General features: G+C 56.2%; 1 protein-coding gene across 1 annotated transcript in view; it reads right to left on the bottom strand.

The window, feature by feature from the left end:
* Hmcn2 (hemicentin 2) overlaps nt 1-9,842 on the bottom strand; it is a 103,445-nt gene extending 93,603 nt beyond the window's left edge. The window contains 6 exon segments of the mRNA XM_033758996.1: nt 450-556; nt 818-989; nt 7,633-7,755; nt 8,166-8,324; nt 9,191-9,261; nt 9,499-9,842. Of these exon segments, the coding sequence (XP_033614887.1) occupies nt 450-556; nt 818-989; nt 7,633-7,755; nt 8,166-8,324; nt 9,191-9,261; nt 9,499-9,538 (672 nt within the window). The 5' untranslated portion in view covers nt 9,539-9,842.
* Between the last annotated feature and the right edge of the window lie 5,031 nt (nt 9,843-14,873).

The following is a 14,873-nucleotide window of genomic DNA, read 5'->3' as shown; positions in this document are numbered from 1 at the left end:
AAGATCTGAAGGCAGGGAGTCAGTGCTACCCTTCCACCTGTGATGCCCACCACAGTCCTGGACCCAGCAGCGGCCAGGGGATGCCCTTCCTCGCCAGCAGGCTGCACCAGCCCAGGATGCTCAGGGGCCCCGGCTTCCAGCATCCTGCCGATCAGAGCTGGCCCCCCAGGCACGCTGGTCCTTGACACATTCCTCAGGTTTAAGCCCAAGCCAGCTTAGACAGCCACCTCAGAACGCTGCAGCAGTTTCTCCAAGTCCTTGATTGCTCCCAAACTAGCCCCTCTACTTCCCCAGCAAGCAGAACTCTCCTCTGTCCTTGAGGACCCTGACTCGGGTGGCTGTGCGAACCTCCCTCTGCCCACTCTCCAAGCCCCCAGGGAGGCAGGAGGGAGACACTGGTCCAGCTCAGGAAGCTGCTCTCTGCCTCGCCCCGCACGCAGGGTCCCTACCTTGATGGACCACAGCCCGGGGTGCTTGGGCTTAAAGGCCACCACCTTGGCCGAGTCAGGAATGCTGAGCAGCACATTGAGGCCCTCGTCCTTCTGGAGGATCCTCCCTGTGGAAGCCCCGAGTCCCACTCAGTCCCCACCCACAGCCCACAGACCGATACTGGCCCCAGGCTCCCGGGACTGACCAGAGGGAGGCTGCTCTTTTCATTCCTGCCTCCCTGCCTCCTCCCACCCGCTCTGCTCCGCTGTTCCCCAGCTCAATCATTCCGGGAGGCCTGGGTCTCAGCCCCCTTCCCCCTTGGTTCTGGGTCTGTGTCCCATCCCCGGTTTCCAGCCCAGACTCAGGCCCTCTGAGGAACGGCACATACCCAGCGGATCCCGGACTTGGATCTCGGGCCCCGGCCCACTCAGAGAGACGGTGACCTCCTTGAGGCTGGGGTCAAAAGGGATTCTCCACGTGTGCTCGCCCCGCTCCTCGTGGTCTGTGGACAGCAGGCGCACCTTGGAGGCCTGGATCGCCGACTCCACCCACTTCAGCACCTGCAGGGAGGCAAGCCCTGGCGTCTAGCTGTGTCTGGCCCACCTGGGTGGGTCCACAGCTAGCCGCAAGCTGTGTCACCCCGCACAGGTTTTAGATGGCATACGTGGTCTCCAGGTGACCCGTGGCCACCCACTCCCCAGCCTCCTACAGCAAGCCTGACCCGGACACTGTCCCGCTTGGCTTCTCCAGCGCAGAACTGTGGGACCTGAGGCAAGGCACCCAGAGGGCTCAGCTGGGGAGGAGCAGAAGCCAGGGCACAGCCTGCTTCCTGCCAGAGACCCTTTCCCGCATCTCTTCCCTCCTTCTGAGTCCCTCCTCCCTCTTCCCTCCTTTTCTTTCTTTTCTTCCTTTTCTTTATCTATCTCTGTGGTCTATACTGATATTCCCAATTCACATTTCACATTGCAGGATTTTTTACTTAGTTCATTTGACTATAAACCAACAGCACAAAAAGCAAAGAAATATTTACTCAGTAGTTTGAAGCAGGAAGGACAATCTATAGCAATTTTGAAACTACAGCTCTAGTAGGATAAAACAAGTACAGATGGTAACTTATTGGTTTAGGTTTGTTCGTTTGTTTGAGATAAAGCTCTTGCAATCTCTTCCAGACGAGTCTTGAACTCACAGTGTGGCCCAGCTGGCCTTGAACTCATGATCCTCCCTCCTCAGCCTCCTGAGTGCTGGGTTTACAAGTATGTGTCACCACACCAGGCTGCTGCCAACATTTTCTGAATCAAGACTTTTCTCTCATAGCAAAACGTAAGCCAAAGCTGCAGGTTTACAACCAAATGAAGTCAATTTTAAAATCTGCAAAGTGAAATTTGAATTGGAAATATCAAAATAAACCAGATAGATTAACAGAAAAATAGAAATAGATGATGTAAGATAGATAGCATAGATACCGACACCAGGTAGATGGATAGCTGGATGACAGGTGGATAGAAAGATGATATAATAGGTAGATAGATATGAGAGATCACGGACAGACAGACAGACCAGCAGTGCTGTGCACAAACCCCCATATCTATCCTCGTTTCTAAAGACACTGCCCCTCGGGCCCCTCGGAGAAATGGCTAATTCCAGGTTTGGGGCAGGGCATTCCTAAGGCCAGCCTAGGAGAACCGTCTGTTCCACACGCACTGGCTGTCACAGAATAACAAGGACACGGGAACCAGCCTGAGGCGCTCCTACTAGTGAAATCTGGGATAACTTGAGCCCCCCAAAAGAATAACAATTGAAACCCGCTGAGTTACATCAACCGTGCGCCCTAACGGTCCTGTGAAAGAGAAAGGAAAACTCGAAACAGTAACAGCTCGCCCGTCCCCACTGCAAGGGACCTCCTCATTCCCAAGAAAGGGCTCCGCGAGGCTCCTGCCTTCCCAGTGGGAACTGAACTTCAGAAAAACTAGATCATCCTTCTGAGGAGCAGATGCTCTTCCTGGGAAAGAGCCCATAATAAATGTGGAAGGAATGAGGCAAGTAGGAAATCACTATTTTGCAACCCTCATGAAATCATCGTGTCAGGCCAGGCTCCCCATGGAGGCCGAGGCCATCAGATGAAAGGCTGACGGGGAACTGGATGTCCACGTGCAGCGTGGCCTGAGTCACAAAGGGAGAGAAACAGGGCCCCGCGACACAGAGCTGCCTGTCACCCACCGCTCAAACCTATCATCAGCCACAGTGGGAACATGAGACATTATTCACCTCTTGATGTGGACACAGCAACGACCACGAGCTCCCGCTGCCAGACGCTAGCCGCTGTCTGCCCAGGCCTGGGCAGGTACGAGGGGCAAAGGGAAAAGTTAACGACACTACCATGAAACGGTCGGGTGAGTCCGCGAGTCAATGCCTCTTTGACAACTGTGGCATCAAAAAATAGAGCTCATTCCAGACTTGCAGGGACATTTTAGACATAACAACCAGACCAAAACATGTGGCATCCGATAAACTCTTAACTGGACAAAAACTGCTGCAAAAGACACACTGATATGTAAATACGGACCAGGTATCAGATGGTATGAGGAAACTATGATTCATTTTATTAGGTAATACGGTTATAGTAGATAACACCTCTACTTTAAAAAAGAATCCATGCTAGGGCCTAAGGGTGTCGCTCAGGGATAGTTTGCCTAGCATGCACAGGCTCTAGACTCAACTCAAAAAAAAAGGAAAAAGACAAATATCTTGCTAAATTATTTACGTGTAAGGTGTCGTGGTGGAGAAGATAGGCAAGATGGCGCACACCAGTCATCCCAGCACTGAGGGAGGCTGAGACAGGAGGACTGCAAGCTGAAGCCCAGCCGGGGCCACTTAGTGACTCAGTGAGACCCTGTCTCAAAATTTAAAAAGGGACTGGGGTGTAGCTCAGTGTGGAGGCCCTGAGACCACTGCCCCCCGAAAAAAGAAAAAAAAAGTATATAGACAGGATAAAGCAAGTGGAGCAAAAACGCTAACAACTGTTCTATCTAGTTTGTAGGTATGTTCTTTTTGCTATTCTGTACCTGAGATTTTTCACAGTAACTTAAAAAATAAATGTCATTTTTAAATGACAAATGTGCCATGACTTTACCACACACAAGAGCTCACATACGAGCCGCCACTCATCAATTCCATTTAACTAAAAGTGGCTTTCTGGAATGCTGTTTGAAGGAGACATGCAAACCCACATCCGGCCTCCACAGGAAAAGTCCCATGATTGATTAGCAATGTCTGCCACGGGTACAGCCTTAGACAGTGGTGTCTTGGGTGCCAACTATTGGCCATCCTGGATCTACATCCTCCAGCTCTGCCTGCTACGTGGTCTTGCCCAGAAGGGAAGGAAAGGGGGACAAGAAGGGAACTGGAAGAATCATCTGAGATTTAGAAAATGCCTAGTTTTTGTTCACGCTGAGCTGAAATGTACGTGGTAAGATTTCAATTATCACAGGATAAGAATTTGGTATCCTGACAACTAAAAGTGTTTTGAAACCTGGAGCTACTCCAGTCTTGCTTCTGCCTAGATTTATAAATAATGTGTTTCGTGTAAAGGTCCCACCTGTCTTGGCCAAGGAATGAGAGCAAGGTTCTGGGTCCACATGGGGTTGGGCTGGCAGGGAGCTGTGGCCAAGGCAGCCCAGCTGGAGAGGCCAACAGAGTCTGGCAAGGTGGGAGATGCCCCTCCAGCAGCCGAGAAGCAGCTCCATGACCCCTGTCCTTTGCCAGGGGCAGGTCCTACCGGAGGCCAGGAGGTAACTGTAACAAGCAAAGCAGCCGGCAGGCAGCGAAGCCAGCCACAGGCGACAATCACCCATCAAGTCACACCCGCTACTGTGTCGCAACTGCCAGGATGAGCTTGTTCGAGGCTGTTCTGAGGGAGAAAGATGCCCGGCAGCTCCAGCTACTGAACCCAGCTAGCAACCACCGGCCCCGTCACGAGGCCACCCCGGAGCTGGCGTGGGGGGCTGGCCGTCGTGTCCCCAGCATGGCCAGACCCCCAGTAGGCCCAGGGCTCCGGTGGGATGGGGAGCCTCCAGGCACAGGCCTCCGTTAAGCGAGCGCAGTGTTTATCTGGTGAAAGCAATGGTTTCCAGATGTCAGCGGGCCGTGGGCCTGGGAGCTGGCGACTGGCTCATCTCCTGGTCGCTAATGGGGGAGGAATGAAAGAATCTGGCTCTGCTAACTCGGCCAGATGGCTGCCGCTCGGCCCTACATGGCAGATAAATCACCCCCGGAGGCTGCTCCCAGGACCCTTGACAGCCAGGGTGGCTGAGGAAACAGGAAGGGGACCAGGAGGCCGGACGGCCTCAGCACCACAGATCAGAAAACCGAGGGCTGGAGCTGGGCTTCCAGGAGGCTGGCAGAGGTGGCAGGGAGAGGCCCCAGCCCGAGCACCTGGGCGGCCAGAGGGCACCCCAGACAGTCGCCTGTCTTCTCTAGAGGAATTTCCTCCTCTTTGGGGGGCTTGCGTGGCAGTACAGGGGGCTTGGCCTTTGCTAACTCTTACCCAGGACTGTGTCCTTCCATTCTGTCCACCCCTCACACAGGGAAAACTGAGGCCCGCAGAGCACAGCACCGTGCTCAAGGTCTCCCAGCAGGCAGGGGACAGAACTGCCCTCAGAGGCCCAGTAAGTCTTGTCCCCAACCCCCCAACCCAGGCCTCAACCGCTCCACCGCTGCCTGCCCCAGAGGGGTCCAGGATGAGGTCACCTCCTGTCCCCTAATCAGAACCACCTGGTAGGAACCTCCTCCCCCCACCCTGGCCCTGACCGTCCTAGAAGGCAGTCGCCTGTCCCTAGTTAAACACAGAATTGGGGCAACTCGTCACCTGTGCCTGTCGTGTTGGGTCCTGAAGGGCCCCAGACCCCAGAACCGGCTGTGCTGAGCTGGGAAGTGGGGTACACGGGGGACACAGAGGACAGCGGGCAAACTTCTGGAAAAGATGGGGCTTCCCTGACGAGGAGGCTACAGGACCGTGGGTGTGCCCGGCTCTCCAGCCCCACCCGGTTCCCCATCCCCTCCACACACACTGGGCCCTGGGGCCAGTGACAGTGACCTGAGCTGAGTATGCCGGGCAGGGTGGTGGGTGCCACCCCAAATGCACACCTCGGGGACAGGGCCAGAGGCCACACTGCTCGCCTCCCACGTGGTCCCTGTCTGTGAGGGTAGTGAGACCTTCAGCCCTGTCCTCACCTTCCCTTCCCTTCGTTACCCTGAGCTTCCAAAAGGGGCTCCTGGGGCCCGGGGGCCCCTCCACTGCTACGCACTGGAGCACCACTCTGGGTGGGTGGTCTCCACCCTGCCACCTAGAGTCACGGCGCCCGGTAAGGGAGAGAGCGGAGAGAGCAGACGCGCAGCACAGCCTGGGGACCTCTGCGACCCGAGGGGCAGCCTCTCCCAGCTGGAGTCCCCGCACAGACGGGGCTCTCCCTCCCGGGGACGACAGCGGGCTGCCCCCGCCGCGTTCCCAGGCTTGCCACATGTCTGGGAACATCTGGAAGGGGCCATGGCCAAGGCATTAAGCTGACAAAAGACAGGGTTCTGTGTCCAGAAAGGAGCGGATCCAGCCCCTCCCGGAGCAGCCAGTCCGGGTCATCGGTGGTCCCACTGAGGGACCATCGGGCTCCCACGGCACAGAGCGGGGCATCACATGGAGCTGGTACCTTCGCCACCTGCAAGCCATCCTCCAGCGCCCGCGCCCTCTCTGACCCGCCCCTGGCAGGACCCAGGGTTCCAGGAAGTTTCGAGCAGTCAGCAAGGTCTCCCCAAAGCTAGCACCAAGCCGTCTGCCTGCTCTGTGATGCCTCACACCCTCGCTCGGGGCTCAGCGCCAGAGCAGCCCGACATGCCAAAAGCAGGCGGAAAGTGTAGTGGGACCGTAAACGCCATCTGTCATCGGGGAGCTAAGGCACGCTAATCTAAACATGGCCCTGGAGGGAGAACACTGCCAGCAGCTCACAAGTACACAGCACGAAACCTCTCCCGGAGCCACAGCAGCCTGGCCCTGCCCACAGCCGGCTCACACCTCCCCTCCCCACTGGGCCCCAGGCTCCAGGGACCAACGTCCACCCCCAGCTATTTCTACAGCACCTGCTACTTCCCAGAGATTGATTAAATAACTGCTCAGGCATAAAATGGCAATTATGCAAAGCAACGTGGGGAGTGGGAGAGGGTATGAGAGGGGACCCGCCGGACACAGGGAGTACAGGGATGGCCTCTGTGGGAAGGCGGGAGGGAGAAGAGCCAGACAGAGCTGGAAGAACAGCAGCCCGTGCGAAGGCCCTGGGGTAGGAGGAACAGGGGACACAAAGAGCCAGCAGAGGCCTGCAAGGCCATGTGTATTGGACCAGGGGAGAACACGGCAGCGAGGTCAGGAGGGCAGGAGGGCCTGATGTGGTCTGGGCACACTCCAGGGACGACAGACAGGGACCCATGGGTCAGGTCTGCTTAGGAGGTTCTGGGCTTCCTGATGGTAGCATGAACTGGCGAGGTTTCGCCTACACCAGGGGACCAGACACCCAGAGAGGTCACCAGCCGCCCAGAAGGATCCGGGGCGCCGGGAAGGAGGGGATGAGGTGCTGGGAAAGCAGCCCCCGAGAGGCCTGCAGAGGACGGGGTGCAGGCCTAGGAGCCAGACAGCATGGATGGTGCCACAGGGCTGAGTCCCCAACAACAGAGCCCAGCTCCGTCTCTTCCACACACCTGGGGCTCCCTGGCTCTGGGGAGAAGCTTGGAAAAAACCCTACCCCCACACGTCTTCCAAATGCGTTAGGATTGAGCCCGAGGCTTTTGCTCTAAGCTACATCTTCAGCCGCCTGTCTTTTTCTTTTCTCTTTTTTAAGTTTTGAGACAGAGTCTTCCTAAATTTACCATGCTGGGTTTGAACTTGAGATTGTCCTGCCTCAGCTTCCCAGAGTACTCAGATTACAGGCTGAGCCGCCACACCCAGCTAAGCCCCAGACTCTGTACCTATAGTTTTTTGCCCAGAAACACAAAGCACCTGTCTTTGAGCTGGTGCGGATGTGACGAAACATCACACGCTGCAGCTGAGAGCCTCATGTGCCCACCACGGGGAGGGAGGGGTGCCCAGCACTGCTCAGCCCTGACTGCCGTTCAACCACCAGGCGAAGCCCTGGAGGGTGCGGGCACCGCAGTGACCTCACTCACCTCTGACACCTGTTGCTTGTCCAGGTGAAACACCTGCCCCGAGCTGGTGGAGGCGATCTCCTCATAGGCCAGGTAGCCAGGATGGGTACGGTCACCACAGTCCCCAGTCAGCACAAAGATCACCTGGAAGATGGGTGTGGGGCCTGCCTCGGGACTGCCCTGGCCACCTCCCACAGGATCCAGAGGCTAGGGACAAGCCTGTCTTCTCTCAGGCACAGGTGACACTTCCGTGAGGCGTGAGTGTCCTGAGCTGACAAGTGTGCATATGGGCCAGGACACAGTAGGTGCTCGATAAACAAGGTAAAATCCATCACAAAGCAGGGTGTGGAGGTCGGCTCCTCTTGGAGGCCCCAGAGGCTGCAGGAAGAAAATCTGAGCCCTGGGACTTGGAGTGGGGATGTGAGCTGCGGGACCAGGGGCAGAGGTGACAGACAGATGGCACCGACTCGGACAGGTACACAGGAGGGGGCTGGCGTGGGACTCGCCGGGAGCCACACTCAAGGTCCCCAGGTCGGAGGCCGGGCCTCGCTCACCTGCGACTGTTTCAGCTGCAGGAGGCGCAGCAACTCGTCCTTCCCGTGGTAGTCCTTGGCGCGGGCATCGGAGAAGACGTAGATAAAGGAGCCGGGATTGGCCACCTCCACCGCGGCCTTGATGGCCCCCACGCTCATTTCCGGGCAGTCACCGCCTCCCTGGGGAGAGGGAGCAGGTCAGCAGCCCGCCTCCTCCGGACGGGACACCGGGAGACACCTCCGGGACCAGGGGAGCTGGGGTCCACCCAAGCTGCCTCAGCGCCCGCCTCTCCCTTCCAGGGGAGCAGCGCAGCCACCGCCTGCTTTATCTCATACAAGCTTCACCTCTCTCGCCTGCAGGGCGCCTCAGTGACACAGTCCCAACCCGGGGACTCCGGTGAGGCAGGGCGCCGATGCGACACCAGGAAGAGCCAGCCCAGCACCGGGGAGGTGGGAACAGTCGGCAGACAGCCCCGAGAAGCCCCTCCATGGCCACAGCTTGAAGGACAGAGGCGCAGACAGGAAGGGGCGGGACTAGAAGAAAACACTGGAAGCCACCTCCCCAGGTCCCCTCTGCAGCCTGCCCTGGCGTCAACCCCAAATCCACGGCTCGCTGCCCACCCTGCCCAGCAGACAGAGCCCCCGCGGGAGGGGAGCCTGTGTCCCTGTCACCCGCGGATTTGCACACAGGCTTCTCAGTAAAGGCTCCCTCTTCCGATCTGCGGGTTCACCACACGGTGGGGCCCTGTAAGCGCTGGACCCTGCTTCCTCAGCCCTGGACGGGGCACAGACGCCTCCTCCCCCTTCCCCTTCATTCATTCATCGAATAATAAGCGGCAGGTGTCAGGCACGGGGCCCCGGAGGGAAGGAGTCCGTTCGGTACAGCTCTCCAGGGTCCCAAGCCGGGGCGCAGACCGCCAGAGCGCGGACAGAGCCGTGAGCGGGAAGGAGGCCGCCTGCTCGGCTCCGGGTGGGGCAAAGCCTTGCTTTCCGTCTGGGCCGGGAAGAGCAAAAGCGAGGTCAGCAGCGGGGCAGAGGCAGCCCACCTGCACGTAGAGATCCCGCAGCTCCTTCCGGAACACCGCCGGGTCCTCCGTGAGCGTCACCGGGCCGATATCTGTGGGGACAGAGGCCAGGATGGGTTTGGGCCTGGACCAGGGCCGGCAGGAAGGTCCAGGGAGCACAGAGACAGCGCGGAGGGCAAGCCCAGGGCGTGCTTCCCGGCAGCAGGCCCGAGACCGCCCCCAACAGCCCACCCTCCGCCCGCCCACTCCCACTCGCAGGGGAAAAGAAAGACCAAGAAACAGAGAGGCAAACAAATAATCCACTCTGGAACACACAGTACGGATCTGACCCCAGCGGTTCAACAAGATGGAAGGTTCCAGAAACCCCATCTGTGTGTTAGTACGTTCCAAAGTGCGGCGAGGGAAAGCAGGGCGGCAGGTGCCGGATGAGGGAAAGATCCCGGATGGCCCCAGAGGCGTCGGCTGGGACGTGGAGCCTCGGGAGCGCTCGCACAGCGTGGGAAAGGTGCAAACGGCCGGCCCCTCTGGGAGACAGTGAAGTTTCTAGAACGCCCAGCATCCCTCGAGGCCGCACTGAGAGGTTCACGCGGAGAAATGCACACACAGAGCCTTGCACTCCACTGTTTGCCGAGGTAGTGTCGGAACGGGCCAAAGCCAGCAGCAAGACCGTGCCCACCCGCCGGGGAGTGGGTAAGTGCCCTGCAGCAGGTCTGTACGGGAGTCTCCCCGACCGTAGGGAGTACACGTCAGGATCCCCACGGGCCCCAAAGCACGGACTACCAGCCCTTGCATATATGATTTTTTTCCGTATGTACATAGCACCTGTGACAAAGTTTAATTTATAAATTAGGCATAGATTACCAATAATAATGTGTAATAAAATGGAACAATGCTAACATGGTGTGGCTGGGTGTGGTGGTGCACACCTGTCATCCTAGCACTCGGGAGGCTGAGGCAGGAGGATGTCTGTGAGTTCAAGCCTAGCCTGGGCTACATAGTGAGACTCTCTCTCAAAAAACAAAACAAAACAAAACAAATATGGTGTAATAAAATTGCCAGCACCCCTATTCTTGTCCAGTGGGCCATTATTAGGTAAATAAAGGTTATGTGAAGACTATGGCTACCACACCAGTGGGTGTCGGTTGATCACCAAGTCCGTCTGTAACCAAGGCAGCTACTAAGTGACTGACAGGTGGGCGGCAGGGTGATTTTATAGACAGCTCTTTGTTGGGAGCCACTCTACATAATTTTGGGAAATAAAATCATTTCACAATTAAATTATGATTAGGCCTAGATTTCTTGCCTATAGGCCGGCTATGGCGTGCTGAAACACAGTAACCCCATTTTTGCCTCTGGTCACAACTGAGACCTCAAGGGTTGAATTACATCAGCCTGAAGGCATCCTGGCTCCTTGAGAACCGAGTAGTAAGAGAAAGTTTTCACCTGGGGAGGGACAAATTCTTCATCAGCTTAACTGATCCCACCTACCATTGTAAGAATATTTTTGCTCATTTTAGTGTCAGTCAACATAAACTTCCCATTGACCTAAGATCCTCATCAGCATAAGATCCTCATGGTCTTGGGATTACCGCCACCCTCCCAGACACCTGATGCCTCCTCCACTTATAACACCCTTGTCAATTTGGGTTTACCGGCACCCTCTGAGTCACCTGTTACTCCCTAGGAACCCAACAAATAGCGGCAAGCTCAGGTGCCTTCATCTTTGCTGCCCAGAGCCGCATTGATCCGGCCCAGAACCCAGCCCCTTCTCTGTCTGTTTCCCGTCTTCATTCTTTAATTCACCTTGTGCTCTCCCAGCTCACAGGAGAGCAGGACCCACTGCAGGGGTTCTGGTAATGTCCCTTTCCCATTCCCTACACCTGGTGATGCTGAGGAACAGGTGTACAGGGAGTCATCGTACTCTCTGCTTACCGTGTATGTATTTGAATTGTTCCCTAGTGAAAATAATTTTGTTTTGTTTTTTAAACAGCCTAGTGGAAGTCACAGCCAACCCACGAGCCAGCACTCTGGGTGTGAAGCAGCCAGAATTTCAACAGGCCATGTGGGTGGGTCCACGGGGGATCTGCAGGGTCCCGTGGACATCTGATTTCCTAGGAAATATTTCAGTTGGGTGCTCAGTTGAACTCTAAGAATGGGCTATTTTTGGTTCAGAAATTCCAAATTCCAGTCACCCTACAAAACGTCCCTACGGGACAGATATCAGTCTTGAGACAGGGAAGCCATGGCATTCTCGGGTACCGCAGCCCACACTACCACGCAGGGTGCGGACATCCGTCACCCCTGACCCTGAAACACCACTGTCCCCACCTTGGCCTCCCTCGCCTGCCCTGGCCTGTACCACGCCTCCACACCACCTCCATTTCCCCCAACTCTAGAGCAACTCATTCAGTTTCAGTTCAGCAGCCAGCCCTCAGCCTCTGACTCAGCCAGATCTGCCTGGACTCTCGGCTCCACGCTGCACAGCCGTGGGAGCGGTGGGAGCTCAGCTGACCATCCCAAGCCTCAGTTTCCCCATCTGCAAAAGAAGTGTAGAAGGGCCTCACTCTTCTGCCCAGGAACCAGCACTGCAAGGCCAGGTGAGTAAACCCCTAACAGCCTAGCCTGCGCTAGGTCCCCAAGCCTGGGAGCAGGCCCTGGCACTGTGACCAACAGGATGGCGGCCGAGATGGCCCAGGGAGGATGACGCCACGACAGTAGTGTCTGTCACTCAACTGGAGACTGGGCTGGCAGTACCACGTGAGAGCTTCCTCACGTCGCCCCAGGTCCCCTAGAGAATGCAGCCAGGAGGCGCAGCCTTACACAGGCACGTCTGTGACTTTCTTCTTTCTGAACAGACGGATCCCGCATGTGCCCGGGGAGCCAGCTGCTCTGGACAGAGCGGTCACGCTCAGGTCGAGATCAGCTTCCACGATGCCTGAGGGGCTGGGTGGGCAGAAGCACCGTGGTCTCAGAAGGGTGGGAATTTTGAGTGGATGCTGCTCAACCTGTCCAGTGTCCAGATTCACCTGTTTGACTCCACACCTGTGCTGCTCACCACGGTCTCCACTGCCTCCATCCGGATAATGACAGTGACAGTGACAATAAGGATGACAGCTACTACAACCGTCTGAGGATTCACAGAACCAGGGCTTCTCCTAAGCATTTGATGAGTATTTGCTCATAAACGCCTGACGGCGAGCTGACATCCACGGTCCATGAGCTCTGCCTCAGAACAAAGAGAATCAGCCATGACCACCACCATCACAGTAGCACCATCGACCTACCAGCCGCAACCACACAGGAGGCTGCAGAGTCACAGCCCTCACACCTCAGTCCCACCCTGGCTCCTAGACAGGAGGGTCACAGCCAGAGCATTTGAGAAACAGCTGGGCAGATGCAGCGTGCAGCCCCCCAAAGCTGGCCAGGGGGCCTCAGGGATGATTAAGCCAGTGCCCTCGAGCCACCGGGAGGGGCCGGACTTCTGGGGCTCATATACCGGAGGGCGGCTTGAGGGCACTGGCCTGCAGCAAGGCCCTCTCAGGCTCTGGCCTCAAAGTCCTGCCCCTCTGGCCTGCTTCCCTGCTCCCTAAGTGGGGTTTGCATCCTGGAGCCAACTCAAGGTTCGTCCCCGCCCCTCCAGCGGCAGCAACCCCAGCAGGGCCCACTCCATCCCCACCGCCCTCTCCAAGCCGCAGTTGCCCCATCTCTAAATGCCGGGCCTGTGGAAGGTGATGTCCGGGCTGCTGGAACTTGCAGTCCTGAGCCAGAGCCTGGCGAATGCGGTTGTTGGAACTCATGGTCTCAAACTCATGGTGATCTGGGCTCTTTGGGTATCTGCTGCCCAGTTGGCTCCTGTCCTGTGAGGCCTTTGGGGTGTCTCTAAGGCAACCTCACTTGAGAAACTGAGGCCCAGGCAGAGCAAGTGAGCCCCCGATACCGCTATCCTTGCCTGTTTATTTGCGTGGGCCTCTGGCTGCTCTGAAGGGACCTGGGGAGCTGGCACCTGCCTAGCCCGGGTCCCCCAGGGCCCCCCGGGGTATGTGACGGTGATCGCATCAGGGCTCCTCAGGTACCAGCCTGACTCAGCTCCCGGGAGCCTCCCGCCCCAGACCCCTGCTTCCTCACCCTCTGGCCCCTCTCCTTGCGCCTCTGCCCATAAGGACCCAAGCCCGGAAAGCCCTTTGGTGAGGGGGCGTCTGGCCCAGCCAGGCCACACCTCACCACTGTCTGGCGGTGTGGGTGAAGGAAAGACGGGAACGTGCCCAGTTCGGCTCGCACAGCCCTCCCGGCTCTGAGAAGAGAGCAGCTGGGGACAGGCGAGGGAGTGGCTTCTCCCACAGAGCAGGGACAGTCACTCCTGCTTTATGACAAGAGGCTGGGTGACAGCAGTGAAGAGCACACACGCGCACACACACACGCGCACACACACACACGGCTCCAGGCACACAGCCCTGCCCAGCGTGGTCACCCACCCCTGCAATCCCAGCACTTGAGAGGCTGAGGCAGGAGGATCGCAATTTTGAGGCCAGCTTGGACGACAGAATGGAGTCAAGACCAGCCTGAGTTACATAGAGAGACCCCCATCTCAAAAAAACAAAAGCAGGGCCAGGGAGTAAGTCAGCGGTTCCAGTACCTGCTTCGCAAGTGCAAGCTCCCAAGTTTGATCCCCGGTACCAAAAAAAAAAAGCAAAAATATCCCAAAGCACACAGCCCTAGTCCAAGCTGCCCTACTCACAGGCAATTCTGTGGGCCAGACACCCACCCAGGCCAGCAGAAACCCGCTCTCCCCTTAGGAAGATGGCTGTGCACCAGGGCTCCCAGAGGCGGGCGGGGTAGACGGTGCCGTGTCTCACCCACCAAATGTACTTGAAGTCCTTACAATGATACAGCAAGGACTAAGCTAAGACACATGTCCCACTCTGTCCCCCCAGGGGCGGTGGGGGAAGTGACTATTACGGACAGCACCTGTGGGCTAATTAAAAAAACAACAGGGGAAGCTGGGATTTAGCCCAGTAGTTCTGCTGCCTGCCTCGCAAGCGCAAGGAGCTGAGTTCGATCCCTGGTACCAAAAAGAAAAGTTCAAGCTAATAAGTATTTAAGGTAAGAGAAACATCCAATTGGAAAAGGGAAACCGCTACAATTCAGACAAGCTGAGACAGTCAACCTAGAAAACATCACTCCCCAAAAATAATTTAAAAGAAAAAAACTTCTGTAAGTATGTTGGGAAGAGAAAAAAATATATGAAATCAAATCATTTTCCAACATGCTAGCAATACTCATTTGCAAAAAAAAGTAACAGAAAAAAATATCTCGGTCAAAATAGGAACAAAAAAAAACACCCCAAAATATTCAGAAATGATCTTTAAGTGATGATCTAAAAGGATGGAACTTACAAGAAAAAATTATAAATCTTTACCAAAGGAAATAAATCTGTGAACAGAAAGAAACTTGCCTTCACTTAAAAATTAGTTTTTAGGGCCAGGGATGTAGCCAGTGGTACTGCGCCTGCCTGGCAAGAGCAAGGTCCAGAGTTCGATCCCGGTACCAAACAAAAATTAATTTTTAAATGATAATTCTTCCCAAAGGAAATGTTAATGAAAATCCAAGCAAAATTGGGGCTGGGGATTTAGTTCAGTGGTTCCATTACCTGCCTTGCAAGTGCAAAGACCCAAGTTCAATCCCTGGTACAAAAAAAAAAAAAAAA

This window comes from Fukomys damarensis, unplaced genomic scaffold (genome assembly GCF_012274545.1).
Source record: "Fukomys damarensis isolate Sample0158 unplaced genomic scaffold, DMR_v1.0_HiC HiC_scaffold_36, whole genome shotgun sequence".
In the NCBI taxonomy this organism is placed as follows: Eukaryota; Metazoa; Chordata; class Mammalia; order Rodentia; family Bathyergidae; genus Fukomys; species Fukomys damarensis.
The sequence above is the reverse complement of the archived record's forward strand: the minus strand, read 5'-3'. Positions and strand labels throughout refer to the sequence as shown.